This window comes from Halictus rubicundus, chromosome 5 (genome assembly GCF_050948215.1).
Source record: "Halictus rubicundus isolate RS-2024b chromosome 5, iyHalRubi1_principal, whole genome shotgun sequence".
Taxonomy (NCBI): Eukaryota; Metazoa; Arthropoda; class Insecta; order Hymenoptera; family Halictidae; genus Halictus; species Halictus rubicundus.
This window is the reverse complement of record NC_135153.1, coordinates 19,230,623-19,249,838: the sequence shown is the minus strand read 5'-3', so window position 1 is coordinate 19,249,838 and position 19,216 is coordinate 19,230,623. Positions and strand designations below refer to the sequence as shown.

The following is a 19,216-nucleotide window of genomic DNA, read 5'->3' as shown; positions in this document are numbered from 1 at the left end:
TTCTCGAGGATTCTCGAGAATTTTTAATAAACTAAAAAAATACTGGCAGACTTTGACCATACTTTTATAAAGTGAAACGTTACGCTTTTGTTTTGAAATGACTTCTTAAGAAGCATAATGCGTCTAATGTAGAATCAGACAATCTACTTCTTTTTTTTTGTTTTTTGTAACAAAATCCGTAGCCGTAGAAAAATTTCTTTCATTTTATGTGGGTGTTGGCTTTATCGTATACAGAACATCGAAAAGTTGCTGAAGATTGGGTGTCCTTCTTTCAGTGGACTCAAAAATTTGGAATATCTTTGTTAGAGTCCGAAATTTATTTTCTTCTGCCGCTAAACTTTTGACACTAAATTCTTGAAGGCTATTTGCAATTTCTAATTCTAACTGTTTTTCCAATGATAGTTCCTCATTCCGAGAATCTGAAAGTTTTTCACTATTTTTATAAGAATCATTGTTATATTTTCCAAAAAGTCTACTTAGAATTTGTTTTGCCATTTTATACATATCTGCCTTGGATGTTAACACTAGATTTACGGGACCCGTCAAAATGACGGATTCTGATATTTTTAATTCACGAATATTTAGATTGCAAACATGGATCCATGAGGAATTATTTAACAAATTGATTTCTCTAGGTATATATTATTTAAAAAATTGCTACAGATTTTGATAGATATATCCATGTCATTTTTATAAGTAAATGTAAAATAGTCATTTTCAGTGCTCCGTAAACCTAGTGTTAAATCAAAAAATGTATCTTCTGAATCTTTCTGCAAAGATTCTGGATTGTGCAGATATTTTATAACGGATACAACAATCTTGTCTCTTCTTTTAGATATTTCTTCTTTAATAACAACAAGAAACTCATTACTCAAATTCAGTATTCAGTTTTTCCAAAGTTTTAAATAAGAATTTAAGAGCATTTAAGAATTCATATGTCATAAAATAAATGAGATTCGTAAGAATTTTCCTAGATTTAAATTTCTCGAGAATGCTGGAATTTCTCGAGAAATGAGAGCTAATAGATTGTAAAATTTCTCGAGAAATACTGGAATTTCTCGAGAAATGAGAAATAATCGATTGTAGAATTCTCGAGAAGGAACACTAGTTGCAAGTAACCACCTTCGCATTCGACAACGGACTTCCAATTGCTGCAAAAACAAAAAACAGGGAGCAGTTACGCTACAAAATTTCTCTAAAAAGGTTTCCGATAGCGTCGCTTGGGGGTCCCGGCATTTGTATCGTTTCCGGAAACAAAGAAACTACCGCCTAATTACTGTTCGAACGAGAAGAAACGAAACGCGCGGGGGGGGGGGTTGACAATCAAGCATTAAAAACTGAAACGGGCTCGAAAATAATGAGGGTGGGTGGTGGGGGTGAGGGGTGAGGGCTCGGGTAGCCACACATCCTTCCCCTTTTCCATTGTTTTCCACGCGGGGACACGGCTTGGTGCGTGTTGGGGGCACGCGTGGTCGCGTGACGAGAGTCGTGCGTGCGTACGAGCTCACGCGCCCTCCCGCACCCTTTAGCAGAAAACCACCCCCGAACGAACGCGACGGTTCTCTGTGCCATGGATGGAGCGCGTGTGCCGGTGGGTAATGTTTGCAGTCACAAGTTGGAAAGTTTTGTGATGGCAACCCCGAACGACCAGTTGCCCCGGTAACGCTTTGTTGTGCCATTGTGTCCAACCGGGAGGGGTAGAACACCACCACCCCCCACCGATCCGCCCCTACCTGAACTCGACCTAACCCCCACAGCTTGACCTACCCAAACCGTTCCCGTTCGTCTCCCCCCTACCCACCAACCCCTGTCCATAGGGCCGACGAGATGGGGTTGCATTTCCCTCGAAACTGTCTACCGGTTTCCCGAAAGGATGTTCGATCGCACGGCGGTTCCCGAATTATGAATGATGGGAGAGAGAGAGAGAGAGAGAGATCAATGCGAAGGATACGTTCGCGGTTCGTTGACCAAAAATGGCGGACGCTCTGCTCGTAGGATCGCCGAGGACGAATGGTCAATTCAAGGAGCAGGTCCCGAGGGAGACTTGTGCTGGTCGAACAGGTGAGCGGAGAAAGAAGAATGCATTCGATGCAGCAAGTTTAAGAATTCACAACTGACAAGGATCAATGGGGAGGAAACGGTTCGTTGAACAGAGAAAAGCGCAGGACCATCAAGGACCCGTAGTAAATTTAGAAAAACTCCGGAAGAACAGGAGGTCGGAGAACGCTGCGGGAGTTTGAAGAGGTTGGAGGAAATTATGGACGAAGGGAATTAAGAACGACGGTGATCAATGAGCAGGAAATATTCATCGATCCGCTGGCCAGGTGTTCGGAGAAAGCTAGAAAAAACCCCGAGGACATGCAGAAAAGTGTGGCGGGTGAACGCGCGAGCAGTGGTTGTGTGGAAGATTGAACGCCCGGAAGAGTACTTGAAGAGCAGCCAGAAGTGTAACAATCGTTGTCGCGGATGCAGTGCGGAAACCTCCGAGATAGATCTTTGTTAATTGGACTTGTAATAATCCGCGTCCGCTCCGGCGGCGTTCTCCGTTGCGAATGCAACAGATTCGTCGCTTACATCGCGGCTCTGATTGGACAACCGATACGATGAAATTCGTTTCTCATTTGCAAGGTAAGAACACGAGAGTCCGTCATTAACACGGGTTCTAATATTTTTAATTTAATATTATTAACCCTTTGCACTCGGCGCTATTTTCATTATAAAACTTATCATTTTTCTTCCGTCTTAGAATATTTTCATTTTATTCATACGAAACTGATCCGATTTCCACGTGTAATATTTAAATGTTTAGTAATCTGTTAAATACAAATTTTGTAAAATTTCTCGTAATTTCTTTGAAATAATGCCACAATAATATCTAGCGGTGCTTCAGAGTCACCACTCGAGTGCAAAGGGTTAAGATTCTAAGGATGCATACATAAGAAATTATTTAGCAAATTTATTTCTTCGGGTATGTATTATTTTAAAAATATTGCTAGAAATGTGGGAGGCACGTCCTTGTTATTTTTACGAAGTAATGCAAAATAATCGGTTTTAGTGCTCCGTAAACCTAATGTTAATTGCCTACACTCGGGCGAATCGAACAGCACAAACGAGGGACACGGGCAACAACGTAACGAGCAGTTTGTTTACTATCGCAGTTAACGTTGCTGGAATATAGTTTGTTGGTTCCAGGATCACGATCCGGAAGACACGGAGGACAGAAAGCTGCGGATAGACCGGTAACGAATCGACAGAATCATAGGAATTATCGATCACCTCCGGTGGTCTTGCTAATGGCCGCCGTGTAATCGAGGTTATTGCACGGCCGAGCCTCGGACAATTAGCGGATGGAAACAATATTAGTATTTGGAATTGCAGGTTGTCGAAATGGAGGTCCCGTTCCGATACTCCGAAAACCTAATACAGTCAAACCTGTTTTTGTGCGGTAGACAGGGGCCGCATAAAAGAAACCGCACAGGGAAAAATTCGTAAATAGCTGTGACAAATAATTTTTTACAACATATTCGAGAAAATTATTTTTATGCGGTGGAGATGGCATCAAAAAAGTCCCACTTAGAAAATATGTCAAAGATTTACGAGAAAGTGCTTTCCTAATGAAACAAATAATTAAATTACACGTGGAAACATTTTTAGAAAATTTAATTTCTCATTTTAAACATGGAGAAATTCTCAAAATTCTCGTTACTCAATACTACTCGTCCAAAACGCGCATCTTCTTGTGATGAGAATATTGCAAGGGTGTAATTCATATACTGCGTAAAAAAAATTGCGCAAAACAAATAGCACAAAAAAAAAAATCGCATAGAAAAGAACCGCACAAAAACAGGTTTCATTGTACAGAAAATCCGCTCTAATCAGAAAATAATTTCTCATTCTTGCGACTTTATTTCCGCCAAGAATTCTACGAATGCAAATTGTAAATTATCTGGTACGCAAACGGGACGAAATGATGTTACACGAGCCACCGAATAACTATGCAATAATAGATTGATAAAAAAGAGTGCCTTCTGGAGAAACTTGCCAGGGAAGTGTATTAAAAAAATAGCAGACAATTTGAAACAAGGGGTAAAAATTTCAGGGGAGGGGGAAATGGGCTGAGAAAAGTATTCAGAAATTATACAGATAAGTTCCGTTTAGATTTACCGGACCCGTCAAAATGACGGATTGTATGTTCTTTAATTTACAATTATTGTGATTGTAAAAATGCATTTATAGGAAATGCATTTAACACATTTATTCCTTGGAACATATGTTATAGTAAAAGCCTGCTAAAAATCTGGCTGAATATATTCTTGGTATTTTTATAAAATAATCCAAACTGGCCAGTTTTAGTGCTCCGTGAACCTAGTGTTAATGAAAATTATTGTAAATACCGTAGAATTGATCGTTCACCTTCGGCACCGACGAATTCCTGCGTCGTATCACAACACACGATACGAGCGTCCGTAACCTAAGGCCACGCTCGTTAACACATAAAAGCGCTAATCCACAACCTCGACGGATTACGCGGCTTTTCGACTCGTCGAGGGAGCGATTTTTCGCGAAATCACGGGCGGTTCGAATTGCGTAATCATCGGGACCCCGCGGTAAATTGGTCGCCCCGAACCGTATCTGTCCACTTGTTAACGGGTATTATTGTTCTCGAGCAGATAAAAAAACACACACACAAAGGAAAAACTGCAGAAATTGTAAATGAGACAGGAAATATTAATATTTACGCGGACCGTTACGCATTCATAACAAAAGTGGGCAACTGTTACATTATCTCCAACCTATTACACCTTGGAGATAAAACTCTGTTTATTGCAAATGACGTGGGAAAATTTGTATTTCGCATAAAGACCCGCTGACGGTATTATAGTAACAGAGAAAAGATCGAGAACTTGTTATTGTTAAAATTGTATGACCCAAATAGAAGAACTATTAGCCCCCTAACGTCCTTTGCGGCACAGAGAAATTGGATTTGTCGAGGAACAATGAAACTCCGATCCGTCAATAATTAATTTCGTGTGTACAGAAATTCAAGCTTAAAATTTGCAGTAATTGTACGGAGGTTGCCAACCTTGGAATCGCCGATCGTCCTTTCAGAAGGTTAACTATAATCCAAATTTAATTTATTATTTACGTTGCAATTAACGTTGACCGCAACGACTCGATTAACATGATCCATTTTAATTCCAATGTCAGAAGAACTGACACACATTTTCAAGCGGGCCATTATAGAGTAATCATTTATGGGAAGTTGTAATTCCATATCCGATGTAATCCTGGACGATGGTCAGAGTCGAAACGGACATAAATAAACATTCGACGGTTCCATGAACTGTCGTCGTCGTCGTGGTTGTTCTAGAAAATCTCGAGCTGTCTTAGCAGATTGTATAACACGCTGTCCAACAACAACATAAGACGCTAGCGCCGGAGGAAAAACATTATGCAAGCGAGCACATGATAACGCGGCCATTGTGTCACTTATTACGGAACAGTTTGCCTCCCATGCGTTTATGCGTCTCTCGCGATCAACTTCCAGTTGAATAACGGAGAATCATTCTGCAGGCGACAATGTGCCAATGGCAGATCACTTAAAAGCAACATTCTAACGTGCAATCGATTGTTTGCATTTCTTTTACAGTTTCAGATCCAGCTGGGGAATCTGGAAGCACTGTGGATTAATATCATACTCTTTGAAATTGAATTCCTTTTGCGGGAGGAAAAATTCCATTTTCAGAAGTTGTACCAGCAAACCAATGTTTGCAATAATGAACATTCTCTTTTTTACTTGTTCCTTCCTTTTTCCATCAATTTCCGTTCGCTCTGGTGTAGTTCCAACTGAATTTCTTACACCATTATCCTAACATCTGATTCAATGGCCTTAATAATAAAAACTGAAACAAACAATTTTGTATGAAAATGTTCCAAGGTATTGCATCATTTTTCGACGGGCAAAATAGTTTTTAAATTAACAACAAAACAATAAAAAATAATAGTTACTACCAACTCATCTTAATTCAAGTAATCTATTTTTATTCTTTTATAAGCAGTAGCATCCAATATCAAATAGATGTTTAAAATTAAATAATTCTATTAAATCCTGTGCATGCACTGTGCATGTAAGCTGAGAATAATGCTGAAATTGTTTAGGCCATCTTTTCCCAGGCAAATGCCCCACCGCGTTACATTTTATTTGCATCGGCCGAATTTGAATTCGAAGCGCCGAAATCGATGATCATTCACAAATATTAATTGACGCTCGCCGGTCTGAGGAACAACACGGATCATCGCCGATTAGTATTGTCCGGGCGGCGTAAAGCAACCGCAGTATGAACATCCAGTTCTTATCAGCCTGTACGATAGCCGTGTATAAAAATATAAATGATTCGTTCGCATCCTCGTGCAGTTCGTTTATCCTCTACTCGACGCGCCTAATGACGTACAACGAAAATAAAGAATTTCAATCGAGCGCTGTGCGAAAAATGCCTAACAATAGTCACGGAGTCTCCACTTCAACCCTCCGAGTATGAATTTCATTAAACAGACAACGCCCTGGTCATAATTGCAAAAATGTTTTACCAACAGGATAATCCTCCTTCAACTTAACAACCAGTACGCTTTCTTATTTATGTAAAATTCATTCATAATTATTACTGGTCTTGGCGAGTCTTGCAACCGTTAGATAATTTTCGAAAACATTTCTCGGTTGGAAATCCTGCACGGAAAAATATTAATATTGCATAGCATTCAATATAAATAGTTCAGTTTGCATAAAATCGCTCGTGGGACCGTTTTTTCTTTTTTAAAGAAAAATCGCATCATTGTCAAAATTGCTGCTCTTAAGTCAAAGTAGAAACGCAATCAGTAAATTTGTTAGAAATCCAGACAACTATGTCACACGGAAGGATTTCTGGTCGGGGTATATGCCAACAACTTTTAACTCCTGACGAGCTGAAACGATGTATTGAGCATGAATGGCACCAATCAATGCGGAGACCAATTAAAAAATTGTACGAATCTCGCACAACTTCCGTGCTCGAAAGTACGGAGAAAATGTTGAATCTAAAATTCTGTTAAACGCATCACCTGAAAAATTAACATTTTTCTGTTCAAAAATTCCTGCGGAGGAACATATTTCAGTTCCACCAACCGAACCGAATGAATAAAAACAATGTAAAGCGGCCGTGTACCCAAGAAATTCCATTCGCGTTATCTGCAGGATAAAAATTAATATGGTGTCCTATCTTTTTGACCGTGGCTAAGTCACGGAGGATAAAATTTCCATAGATACGATCTTCGTCTAATTACTTTTTCAGACGTCAGGGTGAAACCCGCAGGTACACGAATGGGGTATGGGCAAGCATCGTGTAAATAATATTCTCTGCCGAAAACGCGAGCAGTCGCATGGCCGAAATTATTGACTCGACACGGGGGTCAAGCGGAAAAATCCGCGGCGCAATATCGCCGCTGGAAAAACGGCGAGAGAGCTCGCGAATTGTGCATAACCTCAACGGTGTGCGGACGCATCGTCGCGTGCATAGTCGTTCTACGAGGTTCTTGGGCGAAACATCGTGAGAATTCAATTAGGAAATCGTCTGAACGGTTTCGCAGACACGGCTTGACCACGCGCACAGAAGAGGGCTGACTAGACGCGCGAGGGTCGGAAACTAACCCCCAAAAACTGTACACGTACTTCCCACCGGGACGAGGCGATTTACCAATCATGATTGACGAATAATGAGGCCCGCGCATCCCACGCGGGCCCCGCGTCCCCGAGAAACCAAATTTTCGACTTACCTGATGCGTGGAGGAATTCCAGAACTCGGTAACACCGGATCAATTCCCACTCACAAACACGAGACTTAACAGCAATCACGGTACAATGGCGAACAGCGGCCGCGTAGCGGGGACTGAGCTAATACTCTTGCCATCTAGCGACCGTTCCGCCAAATTATCGGCAAAAAGAGCGCATCCCATTGGCCAACAACGGCCAATCGGAAAACCGCGTCCGTTTACGCGGGAACCGCTTGGCGCGAAGGCGGCCATGTTGTTCGCTCGGTCAAATCGAACGACGCGGTGCAACGAAAGATGAACGAAAACGATGACGATGACACAGAAATGGGTACCGTAGAAAACAATTCTCTCCATTTTATCCTTTTCATTTGTCAGAAGTATTCGTTTCTCTTGTCTTCTCTGTGCCCAAAAAATTTTCATTCTATTTCCCCCTCTTTCGCTTACTAATTTTTTTTATACTGCACAGCTAGGAACAAAAGTTAACTACTAGGTTCATTTTTTGTATTAATCATAACTATTGATTCTATAATTTTAGAATACCACATCGTATGTCGTACTGGTTAATTACAAAACCAAAAGGAACAAAAAAGTAAATTCTAAAAACAGTTTTCACTGGGACAAAAGTATTGGCACATTTACAAGTTTTTAGTATATTATTATTTATTTTGTACAACTAATATTTCGTGTGTAATCCCTTATTGTTTTTGAATCCGCTAATTTTTTGTAGTCTCTGGGCTTATTTTATTCCAGTCGTTTTTGTTTTCTAATTAATCCATATAAAATTTGTTTAGTATTCTAAAATTATAGGTCCAGTAGTTCTGATCAATACAAACAATAACCAAATATTTATGATTAAAAGCCAGGTGTATGTGTTCGTTTTCTATTGCGCAATAAGTATAACGGTATGATTATTGTAAATATGTGTTCGCACAGCAACAATACTGGAAGAGGTTGAAACATCGAATCCGTACGACTTTCGTCGAGTAGATGAAGAAATAAATGAGATTAAGTTAGAATTAACAGGATCTCGGATGGAATATCAATCTGTAGAGGCAGAGATTTGCAAAGTGACTCAATTGAAAAACAAAGGACTGTTTATATTGAAGGACACGCAGAGAAAGTACAAGCAATTTGAGAAAGAATTAGAAGAGATTCATTCCGACTATGTGGAATGCGTGAACAGAGTGAATTCCTACGAGAAAAACGTTTCTCGTAAGATTGAATCTTTGACACTAGAAAGGAACAATTTGAAGAAAGAATTTCTCGAATTGCGTCAACGCGCAGACGAAAATAATAAAAGATTGGAAGAGATTAAAAAGTTAATCGCAGTTCAAGAAGTAGGCATCCATTGAAGTTGATGTTCCACGATTTTCTTAAATTTTTAATAATTTCTATATAAAACGTTACTATAATTGCACATGTATTATATAATATATAATATTTATTCGGCCCTCACTCTAATAATGAGTTTGCCAGAAAACTACAGGACATTGGCATATAATATCATATATTATATAAATGTATATAAATATATACTATTATTATAATTACTTGTAACACATTTTTCTTAGAAAAAGAACATAGCACTACTGCGGCGACTCAAAAAAGTGGCCAGTAGGAAAATTTTAACGCAAGATTTGAAGGAAAAAATAAATGCAGCCTTAAGTGATCCCAGAATTATCGGAACAGGCGTATCTAATGCAAATATTGTATAAAAACGATACAGTAACTATGGCAACACTTATTTACAACGTTCTAATCCGAAGAGAGAACCAGTAAAAACTATTATCTAATAGAATCTTAATTAAATGCAATTCATTCTCAAAGACGCATACTGTTTCCTCTGTACATATTCATATACGCTCTCTGTGCTCACTGATTATAACTATAATACACGTTTCGCTTATTCATGTTCTAAGAGCGTTATACATTCTTCTAAATCCTCTAATCTGTTCTGTAATAATTCAATCGTGTTCGGCGTTCTATTTAACGTTTGCGTTATGGTATCGTGCAAAGCTGACACTTTAGACCTTTTCTCCAAAATATCTTTCATTAAAATTGCATTCTCTTCTTCCATTTTGACTACACGTTCCGCTAGCAGAACACTTTCTTCTTTGATCGCTTGCGCGTCCAATGATCGTAAATGCAAAGCTACATTCCCGGGCGGTCTCCTAAAATAAAAATGTAGTTAATAACAAAGAAAAAAACATGATTTCAAGCTATCAGACATTGATCAACTCACCAAGCATCTTCTTGTAAGGATAAATCTGCGTCGTACAATTTTTGTAGCTTCTCTAGGGATTCCTGTAGATGTCCGTCATTCAATATAAATTCCAAATCCCTGATCATGCCATCATGAAGCTCCTTGACCATAGCCGCATGCAGCTTTTGTGTAACGTTCGGTTTTGATTTCAGTATCGTCAGAATATTGGAGAAGGCGTCCATACTGGAAAAATCATCATTATAATCTTCCAAAAATTCTGATCATTAGACTACCGATTTTATGCATTTATAACGAAAATTACGGAATAGTTATTTTCGACTTTTTAAGAAAATACACATTCTATTCACTTTCTAATTCGTATAATTGGACAATTTTTCTTTTGCATAAAAATCCACGATCTACTGAATATTATTAATTAGTTGAAACGACTGATTCAATACTATTATTCGCTGCTTGGAGGTATATTAACCTCTGCTTCGACATAATGGCCCGTGACGCAATCAGTATTTCCGTTACTCTTATATCAACACTTTGACTATCCATTATGTTCATACGGTTGACGAGCACGAACTCCATACGGTTAAAACAACGCGCGTTTTCTAGCAAAAATAAAATTGTGTAAACTAAATACACTGTTGTACTATCTCATCAAATCTGTATCCTCGCTGAATTTATTTGTTAGTGTTACATATAACAGAGTCCAAATTCAAGTAACTAAATAACAATGTAAAATAAGTACACACTACTGCACCATGAATAACTAGACTTTGGATTTTGCGCATTCATGGCAAAAATGAATACATGAAACGCAAAATATGAAAAACAGAACAATTTAAAACTGCTGTTGTATTAATTCATCCTATTAAAATAATTAAGAAAAGGAATAAACTTCTACTTCAAATCTGTTTGTTGGAATTAAGGTAGAACATTTTTATTGAAATATTTATTACTGTACTATACATAATTAATATTTATTAAAGTGCAAAAAATTTCTCGTGCCAGTCAAAGTGCTCTTGTGATACATTTCAATTTTCCAATGTGCAGTAGGAATTTTTCTTTTAATTAATTATTTAGCATCAAACACTGGTTGTCGTATAATTCGGTATGCTTTCGATAATAAATTTTGTGTCGGTCGATAGTAATTTTTCCAACATTTTAATACAATTTTCTTTCATCTAAAACAGTTTCAAAGATTGTTCGATAGCAGAGTATAAAACGATGGCACAAACGAATTCGCGGAACTGTTTAGTATAAAAGCGACGTTACGTGCCGCATCAACTCGAGCGAAAAACGCTTCTTTTATACCAACACCTGGCCAGATAAAGGTGAACTTCCGTGAACGATCTATACCCTGATCGACCTCTGTGTGTGCGTGCGGTGGCTCTGCTATCGGCAGAATCAAATTTTTTCTTTGTTTACCGCACACAAAGAAGACCTCGCCGCGGTTGAATTGGGAGAACCAGTATCCCGGCAACCCAATCCAGTTTTGTAGTATTATAATAAGCATACAATGGCAAGACGTAATCGCGTTGCACAATTTCCGGAATATATTTTTTCGCGAGTCGTAAGATGATTAATAAAACGCAAACAGTCTCCTTTTCGTAATCGTGAAAGCTCCGGACTGTAGGGAATTTTATTTATTAACGATACAATACCGGATCTTATTACAAGGAAGAGACGCCATTGTTAGGGTATCGAGAAAAAGAATTAGTCCATCGGTTAGGAAACATTGAAAATTATTTAGCGTAAGATATACGCAGTACCGGTAAACATCACAAAACTCATTAATATGGTTCTCATCGGTAATCTGATAATTCCGATCGAAATTTTCAAGTTCAAGTATTAATTATGCATCAGTGTTATATTGCTGCGAAAAAAAATGACATAACTCGAACTAATTGTATCTCGCAGGCAAATCACTTCAAGATCTGTGTACGTTTATTAGAATTTATTCTCAGGAATACATCTGAATTCGTATACAAAGCTAATTCTTGCGAAATAACTGACCGTGAATGATTTTGACATGAATATTATCCTGAAAAAAGATGTTGGAAGTCGGAAGCGAGGAATCAAGAATGTATGAACATTGTTCCTTCTCTCGCGGTGCGTTATCGTTCCCGTGGGAAGCGCGTGGAATTGCCACGAGGATGAAAGCCGAAGGCCGCACGTTTGATTCTTCTTCCGTTGTTTCGCGTGCACTCGATCAGGCCGGGACTGGTGCAATTTGATATCGATGCTACATATTTGCATTAGTCCGGACCTAACCGAGTGTGCCAATCTCTGTCCCGATGCCTTCCCGAATGCGTGTCTTCGCCTGGTCGAGAGTTCCTGCGGGAATGGAAGATGAGTCGGCGTTTCAAACGTGCTGTTAACTGTTTTACAAGAAAAAAAAAAAAAAAAGAAAAGAAAAAAGATCGTCGAGAAAGCGAACAATAACAGACAAATCGAGCGGAATTTTTTCGCCTAATTTCGCCGGATCCTTTCGATCCGAATTACCGCGCCGTTAACTGCCACATTACGAAAGAATCCGATTTAGATATTGCTGCAATCGACGCGAATATAATTATATTATTTCAGAACGTTTCGACATGGTTAACTGTTCACTGAATAATTGCCGGCTCACAGTAGTGCGGTAGAATGTAAACGATAACGATCAGGAGCGATTTATCTTACACAGGGTACAATTATAATTTAATTGAAATTGCTACGATGAGATGATAACATGCTTGGACTAAGTGAACTTATGAAACGAGTGGAGAATCACTGAAATACGAAACTCGTTTGTCCCGATTAACGGATCGACGATATCGCGGAAAGCGGATAGAAAATAAAATCGAGGAACAAACCGCGACGAAACCGTTTCGTACGGCGAGGCCGAAGATGGCGTCGATCGACCAGTGTTCCGTTCCGTTCTCTGTTCGTCACCGAATTATTCTAACGTGGGAATAACGGAGAGCAGGAGCACGCGCGATCCCTGCGACACGCACTGCACGAATGATGGGAGCCGGGCCGAACACGATGGTGACCGCACACCAGGGGCCCTTTGTTTCCTCGAACACTTCGTGGAATTCCTCGAAGGTCGACTGGTGTGTTGGGTTTCAAAGACCGGCAGTTTCTGGGAAGCGGAAACCGAAGGGAAACCGAATTTTTCAAAGATCGGACCACGAAACACGTTGATCGCCGCACGGAACAGGGACGAGCAATGCGTAGCCGGACAATTGCTTGGCCACGTGAACGGCCACAAATTAACAGGCGAGTCACAGAGGCCAATGACATCGAGTAACAGCATCGGTCGTTTGGGTCATCGACGACCCGAACCCCCCTGCCCCTCTTCGCACTGATAAACGGACCGCCCCGGGCTCTCGGAACTGTTAACCGGCAGATTTTTCGGTCGCTCTCTAACAAAACTCAAATTAGTACAAGCCATCTGCGATAATTAATCCGCCTCGGACCGGCGGACCGTTTTCACAACTACAACGTACGATCGATGAGGTTTAGAACCGTTCGCTGCTTTATTTGCCATTTTTAGTTTTCCCGGGCAAGTCGACCTTTCTACCGATTTTTTATAGCGGGGACTGAAAATGAAAAGAAATGTTGTATTTCATCTAACGAAATAGGACATTTTTTCGTACTAAAATGCAAAACCTCGATAGAAAACGGTTGTCTGATTTCTTTACAAAAATTTTTAACACTAGGTTTACGGAGCACTAAGAATGACGATTTTACATTACTTTACAAAAATAACATGATTGTATCTATCAAAATTTGTGGCCATCTTTTTAATAATGTATACCCAAAGAAATCAATTTGTTAAATAATTCCTCATGGATGCATCTTTACAATCTCAATACTCGTAAATTAAAAATATCCGTCATTTTGACGGGTCCCGTAAATCTAGTTCAAAAATTACAATAAACAAGGTCCAAAAATTTGCGTTCCAGACCAGAAGACCCCCTCAACGTCTGTACCCGCGTTTTATACTGATAGTCTATGGTGATGCAAGCACTATGGCGTAACAAAACGCAACGCCATTAGTGGAATGTGAATTTTTGTTCGTCTAATAAAAAAAAGTTACTGAAAAGCAAGGTTGAACGATGAGTTAACGCGCCTTCCACGATTAACCTGCTCACCGGATGATTTATCGATCACGAATATCCTCACGGACATTAGTAAAGGGGAATGGCAATGATCTGAAGATTTATCCCACGATGAATACAATTATAATACAATTTACATCGCTGCAAGTATTATGATGCGACTTGATACCAGAATTCCTACGTATAGGAATACTGCATTGCGAAAGATAAAGCAGAAATCGCATGTATACTCGCAATTTATAGTTGACAAGTTAACTTATTGTTATAACTTGTAACACGTCAAAACAGTTATAGAAGCGCGCGTCTTTCAGCTCTCATCCTAATCGAGTCGTCATTCTTAACCGCAAGGCCTGTGTTTGACACACTTTGCGTTGGCAGTACTGTTATCGTATGAACTTACTAAAATAACATAACCTGAAACGCGGCTGCACCCTCGTACAGGCAGACGGAGTTCTTGGAAGCAATGAATCATTCGCTCGTTATAATTCAATCAATATCACCATCATAAATGATAGATTGAAGCGTGTAATCTATTTGCTATTACACGGACGACGCTTTGGTCTCGCGTTTTCTTTGTGTGTTCAATTTATCGGTTTCAACCAACATCGAGCAAATAGATTTGTAAATACTAAAGCAAATTGAATTAACACGTGAACGTTCACGGTCTTTACACGGCTGAATTCTTTCACTTTCTCTCGTTCGCAGATTTTATTTGTTTACATTGATTTGATCTGTTTACAATGAGTTTCGCATGTTCGAAATTCAAATTTTTACATCCGTCGAACGCGCATGCGTCGGTAACGTATAAAAGAACCGCGACTACCGAGACAATTATGTCATTTCATAACCTCAAAAAATATAACTCCTAGCACCGTTGTTCTCGCAGGACATTCTGAACGATACGTTTAAAACAAACCGCTGCAAATTCTGTCGTCACAATGTTATAAAATTTATGCTGGAGACATTAAACAAAAAATAAGGTTACTCACCTAACCGATTCCGCGATGCTTTTGAAACTGTTTGAAATGCCGAGTCGAAACAGGTAAGCATTGTTTGAATATTTGTGCTCCTGATCCTCCTCCATGTCTGCTTGCGGTGCGAGTAATTACTGAATCCTTGAGTTTCGGTAACCAAATACTTCAACGAAAGCTGGTCATAACGGTTCTCGCATTCTACAGTAATTTACAGAACTCGAACTTCCACTTTCGCGTCTCGGAACTGTCGGCACAGACGACGTGTAGAAGTAGACCAATCACCGAATGAATTTTTTTGTCTCACGTTCGCGGGTCTCTAGAGCCCCTTACCATTTCCGTGTCACGTCCTACCATACCGACCGGGTTTGATATTGTGGAACTAATATCACAAACGAGATGTAGGGACACGCCAGTCACCTCATGCTGTTTTATGTCGCACGCGAATAGAAACAGAATAACCAACTATCCGAGAGAATACTGCACTAAATTCCAAGGTGAAACACCCTGTATATGGTGTGAGGTTCTAATGGATCTAGTTGCAACATTTCCGTGAGAGTAGAGGGCGTAAGTTGTTAACGATGTCGGTAATGCAGATCGTGAGACACGGAACCTCAAAATGGCGATTCAAAGTGTGTCGATAGATTCGTGGCGGTTCGCAACGCAGTTCGCAGATGGCGCTGTTTCAGCCGAAATCGTTCCAATTTCGCATTACCAACCTTTCGCCAGGGGATTGGACAGCCTGAAACAAGGCAGCATTGAAACTGAAAAATTAAATTCGCCGTCCGACGACGGGAACTCTGAATACGACACCGTCGAACGCACGGAGCAAATAGAAATCATTAGACCTCTTAGATTTTTAGGGAAAGAGTGATCTCTGAAAGAAGAGACTTTCTCTTCAAAGAGTATCAATATTGAAATACTTAGAAAAATGAGAAGTTCGTTACTTCATTGAAAATTTCGCTGGTACAAATTTGGGAACCAGGAAAGCGGACTCGAAGATGTTGCAGACGACAGTAAAACAGCATCCGAACACGCAATAACTTAATTCTGTCTAATTAACGTTCCTTTCAAATTACACACGAAGGTTCCGTACTCCTAATCACCCGCATCCCTATTAATTAGACGCGACTGCCTGTCGATGCTAATTAGAATGTGTCTCCTTAAGTGAAATCCGTCAACCATGCGAAATATCACGATTTGTAATTGACACCAGAAATTTTCGAGCCTGAAACGTCCTGACTTGCGTCACTGCTTCGAATTGGCAATGCGCTTTACATACTCCGCCACGCAGTTCGTTCGGGTTGTCAGATATCTGAATAAGAGCATATGCTTAACCTTTTCTAATCCTCTTCTACTCCGATGCAACGAGTACCCCTAAATAGGCTTGCCTATATATGCACGTATTACATTAAAATATTATTGATAGACTGCGGATCTTTCTGCGAAATAAAAATTTTCTACCTGAATTGCAACAGACTGGAACGAAATGGAAATTTATTTTCTTTCCTAATATGTTTAATAGGTTGAAAATAATGTAACAGTATTTTTAAATTTCTCTAACGTTTTTACTGTTTTAAAATACGCCTACCCACTTTGGTCATAAATGCATAAAATCTTCTTCTTCTATGCATCAGCTTCATACAATCCACAATAATGAATTATGTAAATTCTTCGCCTTATTTAATCCATTTGAATTCCTGGAAGCTAGAATATCTCATCGACAGAAATAAACATAACTGTACTCTATTTTCGACGTGGTTGTACAACTTCTCATACTATTGACGGTATAAATTGTACTTGTTTCTCACAGGTGTTTACTCTTCAGATATACGGGGTGAACAATGGATTGGACGTATGGGACGTTATCAGTAGGCCTACGACAACTGTGGGGCGGAAGAAGTCATGATTTTTTTAACAAATTGGTCTGATATAAGGCTGCTTCATCCTATTAAAAAAAAAAAAAAATTGGATCCGTTGAGAAATCAGGAGCGCACTAAACTGGATTGGAAAGGGTTAATTGACGTCGAAAGTCTCTGAAAGATGTGCCCTCACGTCAACCGGTGTCCATGACGAGCAGATTCCGGGCTGCCGTTCATGCTAAATAGAAACTGTAACAGCATCCACCTTCATAGCCTAGGGCTGATTCGAAGTGCACCGGTTGGTTGCAGCACCCCTACCCCGACGCGGCCGCCTCCAGTTGCAAAGGTCACCGTCGACGGTGCAGAAGAGACTGTTACCGGTCGGTTCTCAAAGTCTCAAAGTAGCTCGCGTCGACTCGGGTCGACGTGATGCGCCTCCGTGCGATTATGCAACCGGGCTGCACTATATATTTTCTTTCCTCGAGTCAGCTCGAGAAGGCCCCGGGACGCTACCGTGTGCGCCCATTCACTCGCCCGTTCCTCGATACCGGAGAAACGTTCGCGGCTCGCACGAGCCCCGATCCTATCGACGGATCCGCGGGATCTCCGATGATGGCGTGTCGATACCATTTTGGGACTGCGACGACGAGCCCAGCTACACCGGGACCTTCGCCGATCGACGTCCCCGTCGACGCGTCTCTTTGTTCTCATCGTCCTTTCGCTGACCCCCCCATAGACCCGCCATTCCATCGACGTCTTGCTACCCTACGGGCACGAATGCTTAAATTTTACACGTTATTGCGAACGACGTGACGACTATTATCTTCGCACGCTCGGCATCCGGGATGAAAGTATCGGTTCTAGTATTTAGGAATACATACATACCGATACACGAACCTCTTGCGTCAGCTGTCTCGGAATCGCTTGGACATAGATACGCTAATGGACGGGATTATAAAAATCGCCTGAACATTATTAGGATGAGAGGTTCATAATTGTGTTCGGGGGCCTGTACCGAAGCGTGAAACACCGGTGTTACACCAGACAGTAGAGCTATTAAAAATATTCAACGCTAACAGTAGGTAAATTCTTCTTTATTTCGCGCTTCCTCGTTCTTACGATAAGCTTTTATAGCAGCAATCACAACGGCTGTATTCAGAACTATTGAAAAAGAGGGCATCTTCAGTCCACGGAAAAGGTGTAATACTGCAAATTGACAATGCCCGGCACCATACAGCGAAACTCACTCAGGAATAAATCATAGAGTTGCAATGGGAAGTTTTACCGCACTCCCCCATATATTGCTGCCTCTATCACCTAACGCATTATTTGAAAAATAAAACATTCTGTAGAAGATGTTAGGAGGCACCTTGAGTCATATTTTGCTTGACGAACCCTGGATTTCTATAAGAGGGGGATTGAAAATTTACAGGAAAGATGGCAAACTGTCCTCGATAATGATGGAGATTATATAATAAATTATGAAGTAAAAACTTGAATTTACTACAAAGTTTGTTTCAGCTTTCAAAATAATTGCTTGCTTATCGGCCCCCCTAATACAATGTGCAATTATGTGTACTTCAGGGCAGGATTTTTAAATTCGCGGCCACGGGTTCGGGGAAATTAGCGCCGCAAAGTTTCGAAGCGTATTGACTGCCTCGTCCATTGTTGCGTCTTTATTACAGTCGCTGACGTACGAAGAAATGACCGGTGACAGCTCGAGTACGTGAGAGTAATTACGATAATTAAGACCACCTGCAAAGGGCAAGAGGTTCAGCACTTTTCTATCTATCTCCGAGGATCAGGACAGACGCGCGGCAGGGGTCTTCGTGAGGATGGGAAACGACAAACTGCCCCCCCCCCCCCACCGCCATAGGCCATTTTACGAATACGAGTGTTTAGGGTTGCCTTACTCGATAGGGTCATCGATTGAGGGGGCGGAGAGGGTTGGGAGGGCGCGGGGGTCTCCCCCGCGTCAACGTGTGCCCCCGGTGGTGGGGGGCGGAGTGGGGTTGGCGCGGGGAGTTTCCCCGCGCCCTGTTACGCCCCCACAACTGGGGGCGGTGTACTTGGGGGCCCGGGGTGTGAGCTGACCCGGGCCCCCGGGGGGGAGCATAGCTCCCCCCGTGATAGGCCGACACCCCCGGGTTATTTTCCCGATGTAAGGGGGTGTCGGTCCGTCCCTCCCCGACTGGGGAGGGGGATACGTGGGGGGTTTGGGGAAAGGAAGGGTCGGGGCGTGCCGGATCGCGCCTCCGA

At 40.9% G+C, this 19,216-nt stretch overlaps 3 protein-coding genes and 1 long non-coding RNA gene across 6 annotated transcripts in view; 2 read left to right on the top strand and 2 right to left on the bottom strand.

The window, feature by feature from the left end:
* Hnrnp-k (Heterogeneous nuclear ribonucleoprotein K) overlaps positions 1-7,848 on the bottom strand; it is a 346,733-nt gene extending 338,885 nt beyond the window's left edge. Inside the window, exon 1 of the mRNA XM_076788669.1 lies at positions 7,807-7,848. The gene's annotated coding sequence lies outside the window, so the exon portion shown is untranslated. The remainder of the gene's footprint in view (positions 1-7,806) is intronic.
* Positions 1-19,216, top strand: part of LOC143354517 (uncharacterized) — a 322,087-nt gene that overhangs the window by 80,917 nt on the left and 221,954 nt on the right. The window contains exon 2 of the long non-coding RNA XR_013082339.1: positions 4,149-4,370. This is a non-coding gene — a long non-coding RNA (uncharacterized LOC143354517). The remainder of the gene's footprint in view (positions 1-4,148; positions 4,371-19,216) is intronic.
* On the top strand, positions 8,685-9,518 carry LOC143354501 (uncharacterized). The gene is made up of 2 exons (XM_076788653.1): positions 8,685-9,140; positions 9,375-9,518. Exons 1-2 carry the CDS (start codon positions 8,835-8,837, stop codon positions 9,516-9,518), a joined length of 450 nt encoding a protein of 149 aa, XP_076644768.1. The 5' UTR covers positions 8,685-8,834.
* LOC143354500 (polyamine-modulated factor 1) lies at positions 9,706-15,373 on the bottom strand. Of its 3 annotated transcripts, none has more exons than XM_076788651.1 (3): positions 15,114-15,373; positions 10,046-10,249; positions 9,706-9,974 (listed from the first exon to the last, which is right to left on the bottom strand). In XM_076788651.1, exons 1-3 carry the CDS (start codon positions 15,206-15,208, stop codon positions 9,707-9,709), a joined length of 567 nt encoding a protein of 188 aa, XP_076644766.1. In that variant the 5' UTR covers positions 15,209-15,373; the 3' UTR covers position 9,706. The 3 variants fall into 3 exon arrangements, with proteins under 3 accessions (XP_076644766.1, XP_076644767.1, XP_076644765.1); XM_076788652.1 differs by lacking the exon at positions 15,114-15,373 and adding an exon at positions 12,035-12,215; XM_076788650.1 differs by lacking the exon at positions 15,114-15,373 and adding an exon at positions 10,497-10,920.

Bases quoted from the DNA above. Each gene is read 5' to 3' on its own strand.
- LOC143354501 (XM_076788653.1), top strand. From the start codon at position 8,835: ATGGAATATCAATCTGTAGAGGCAGAGATTTGCAAAGTGACTCAATTG. The intron at 9,141-9,374 runs GTAGGCATCCAT...CATTTTTCTTAG, and splicing joins AGTTAATCGCAGTTCAAGAA to AAAAAGAACATAGCACTACT.
- LOC143354500 (XM_076788650.1), bottom strand. From the start codon at position 10,603: ATGGAGTTCGTGCTCGTCAACCGTATGAACATAATGGATAGTCAAAGT. The intron at 10,250-10,496 runs GTTAATATACCT...TGATTTTTCCAG, and splicing joins GCCATTATGTCGAAGCAGAG to TATGGACGCCTTCTCCAATA. The intron at 9,975-10,045 runs GTGAGTTGATCA...TTTTTATTTTAG, and splicing joins TCCTTACAAGAAGATGCTTG to GAGACCGCCCGGGAATGTAG.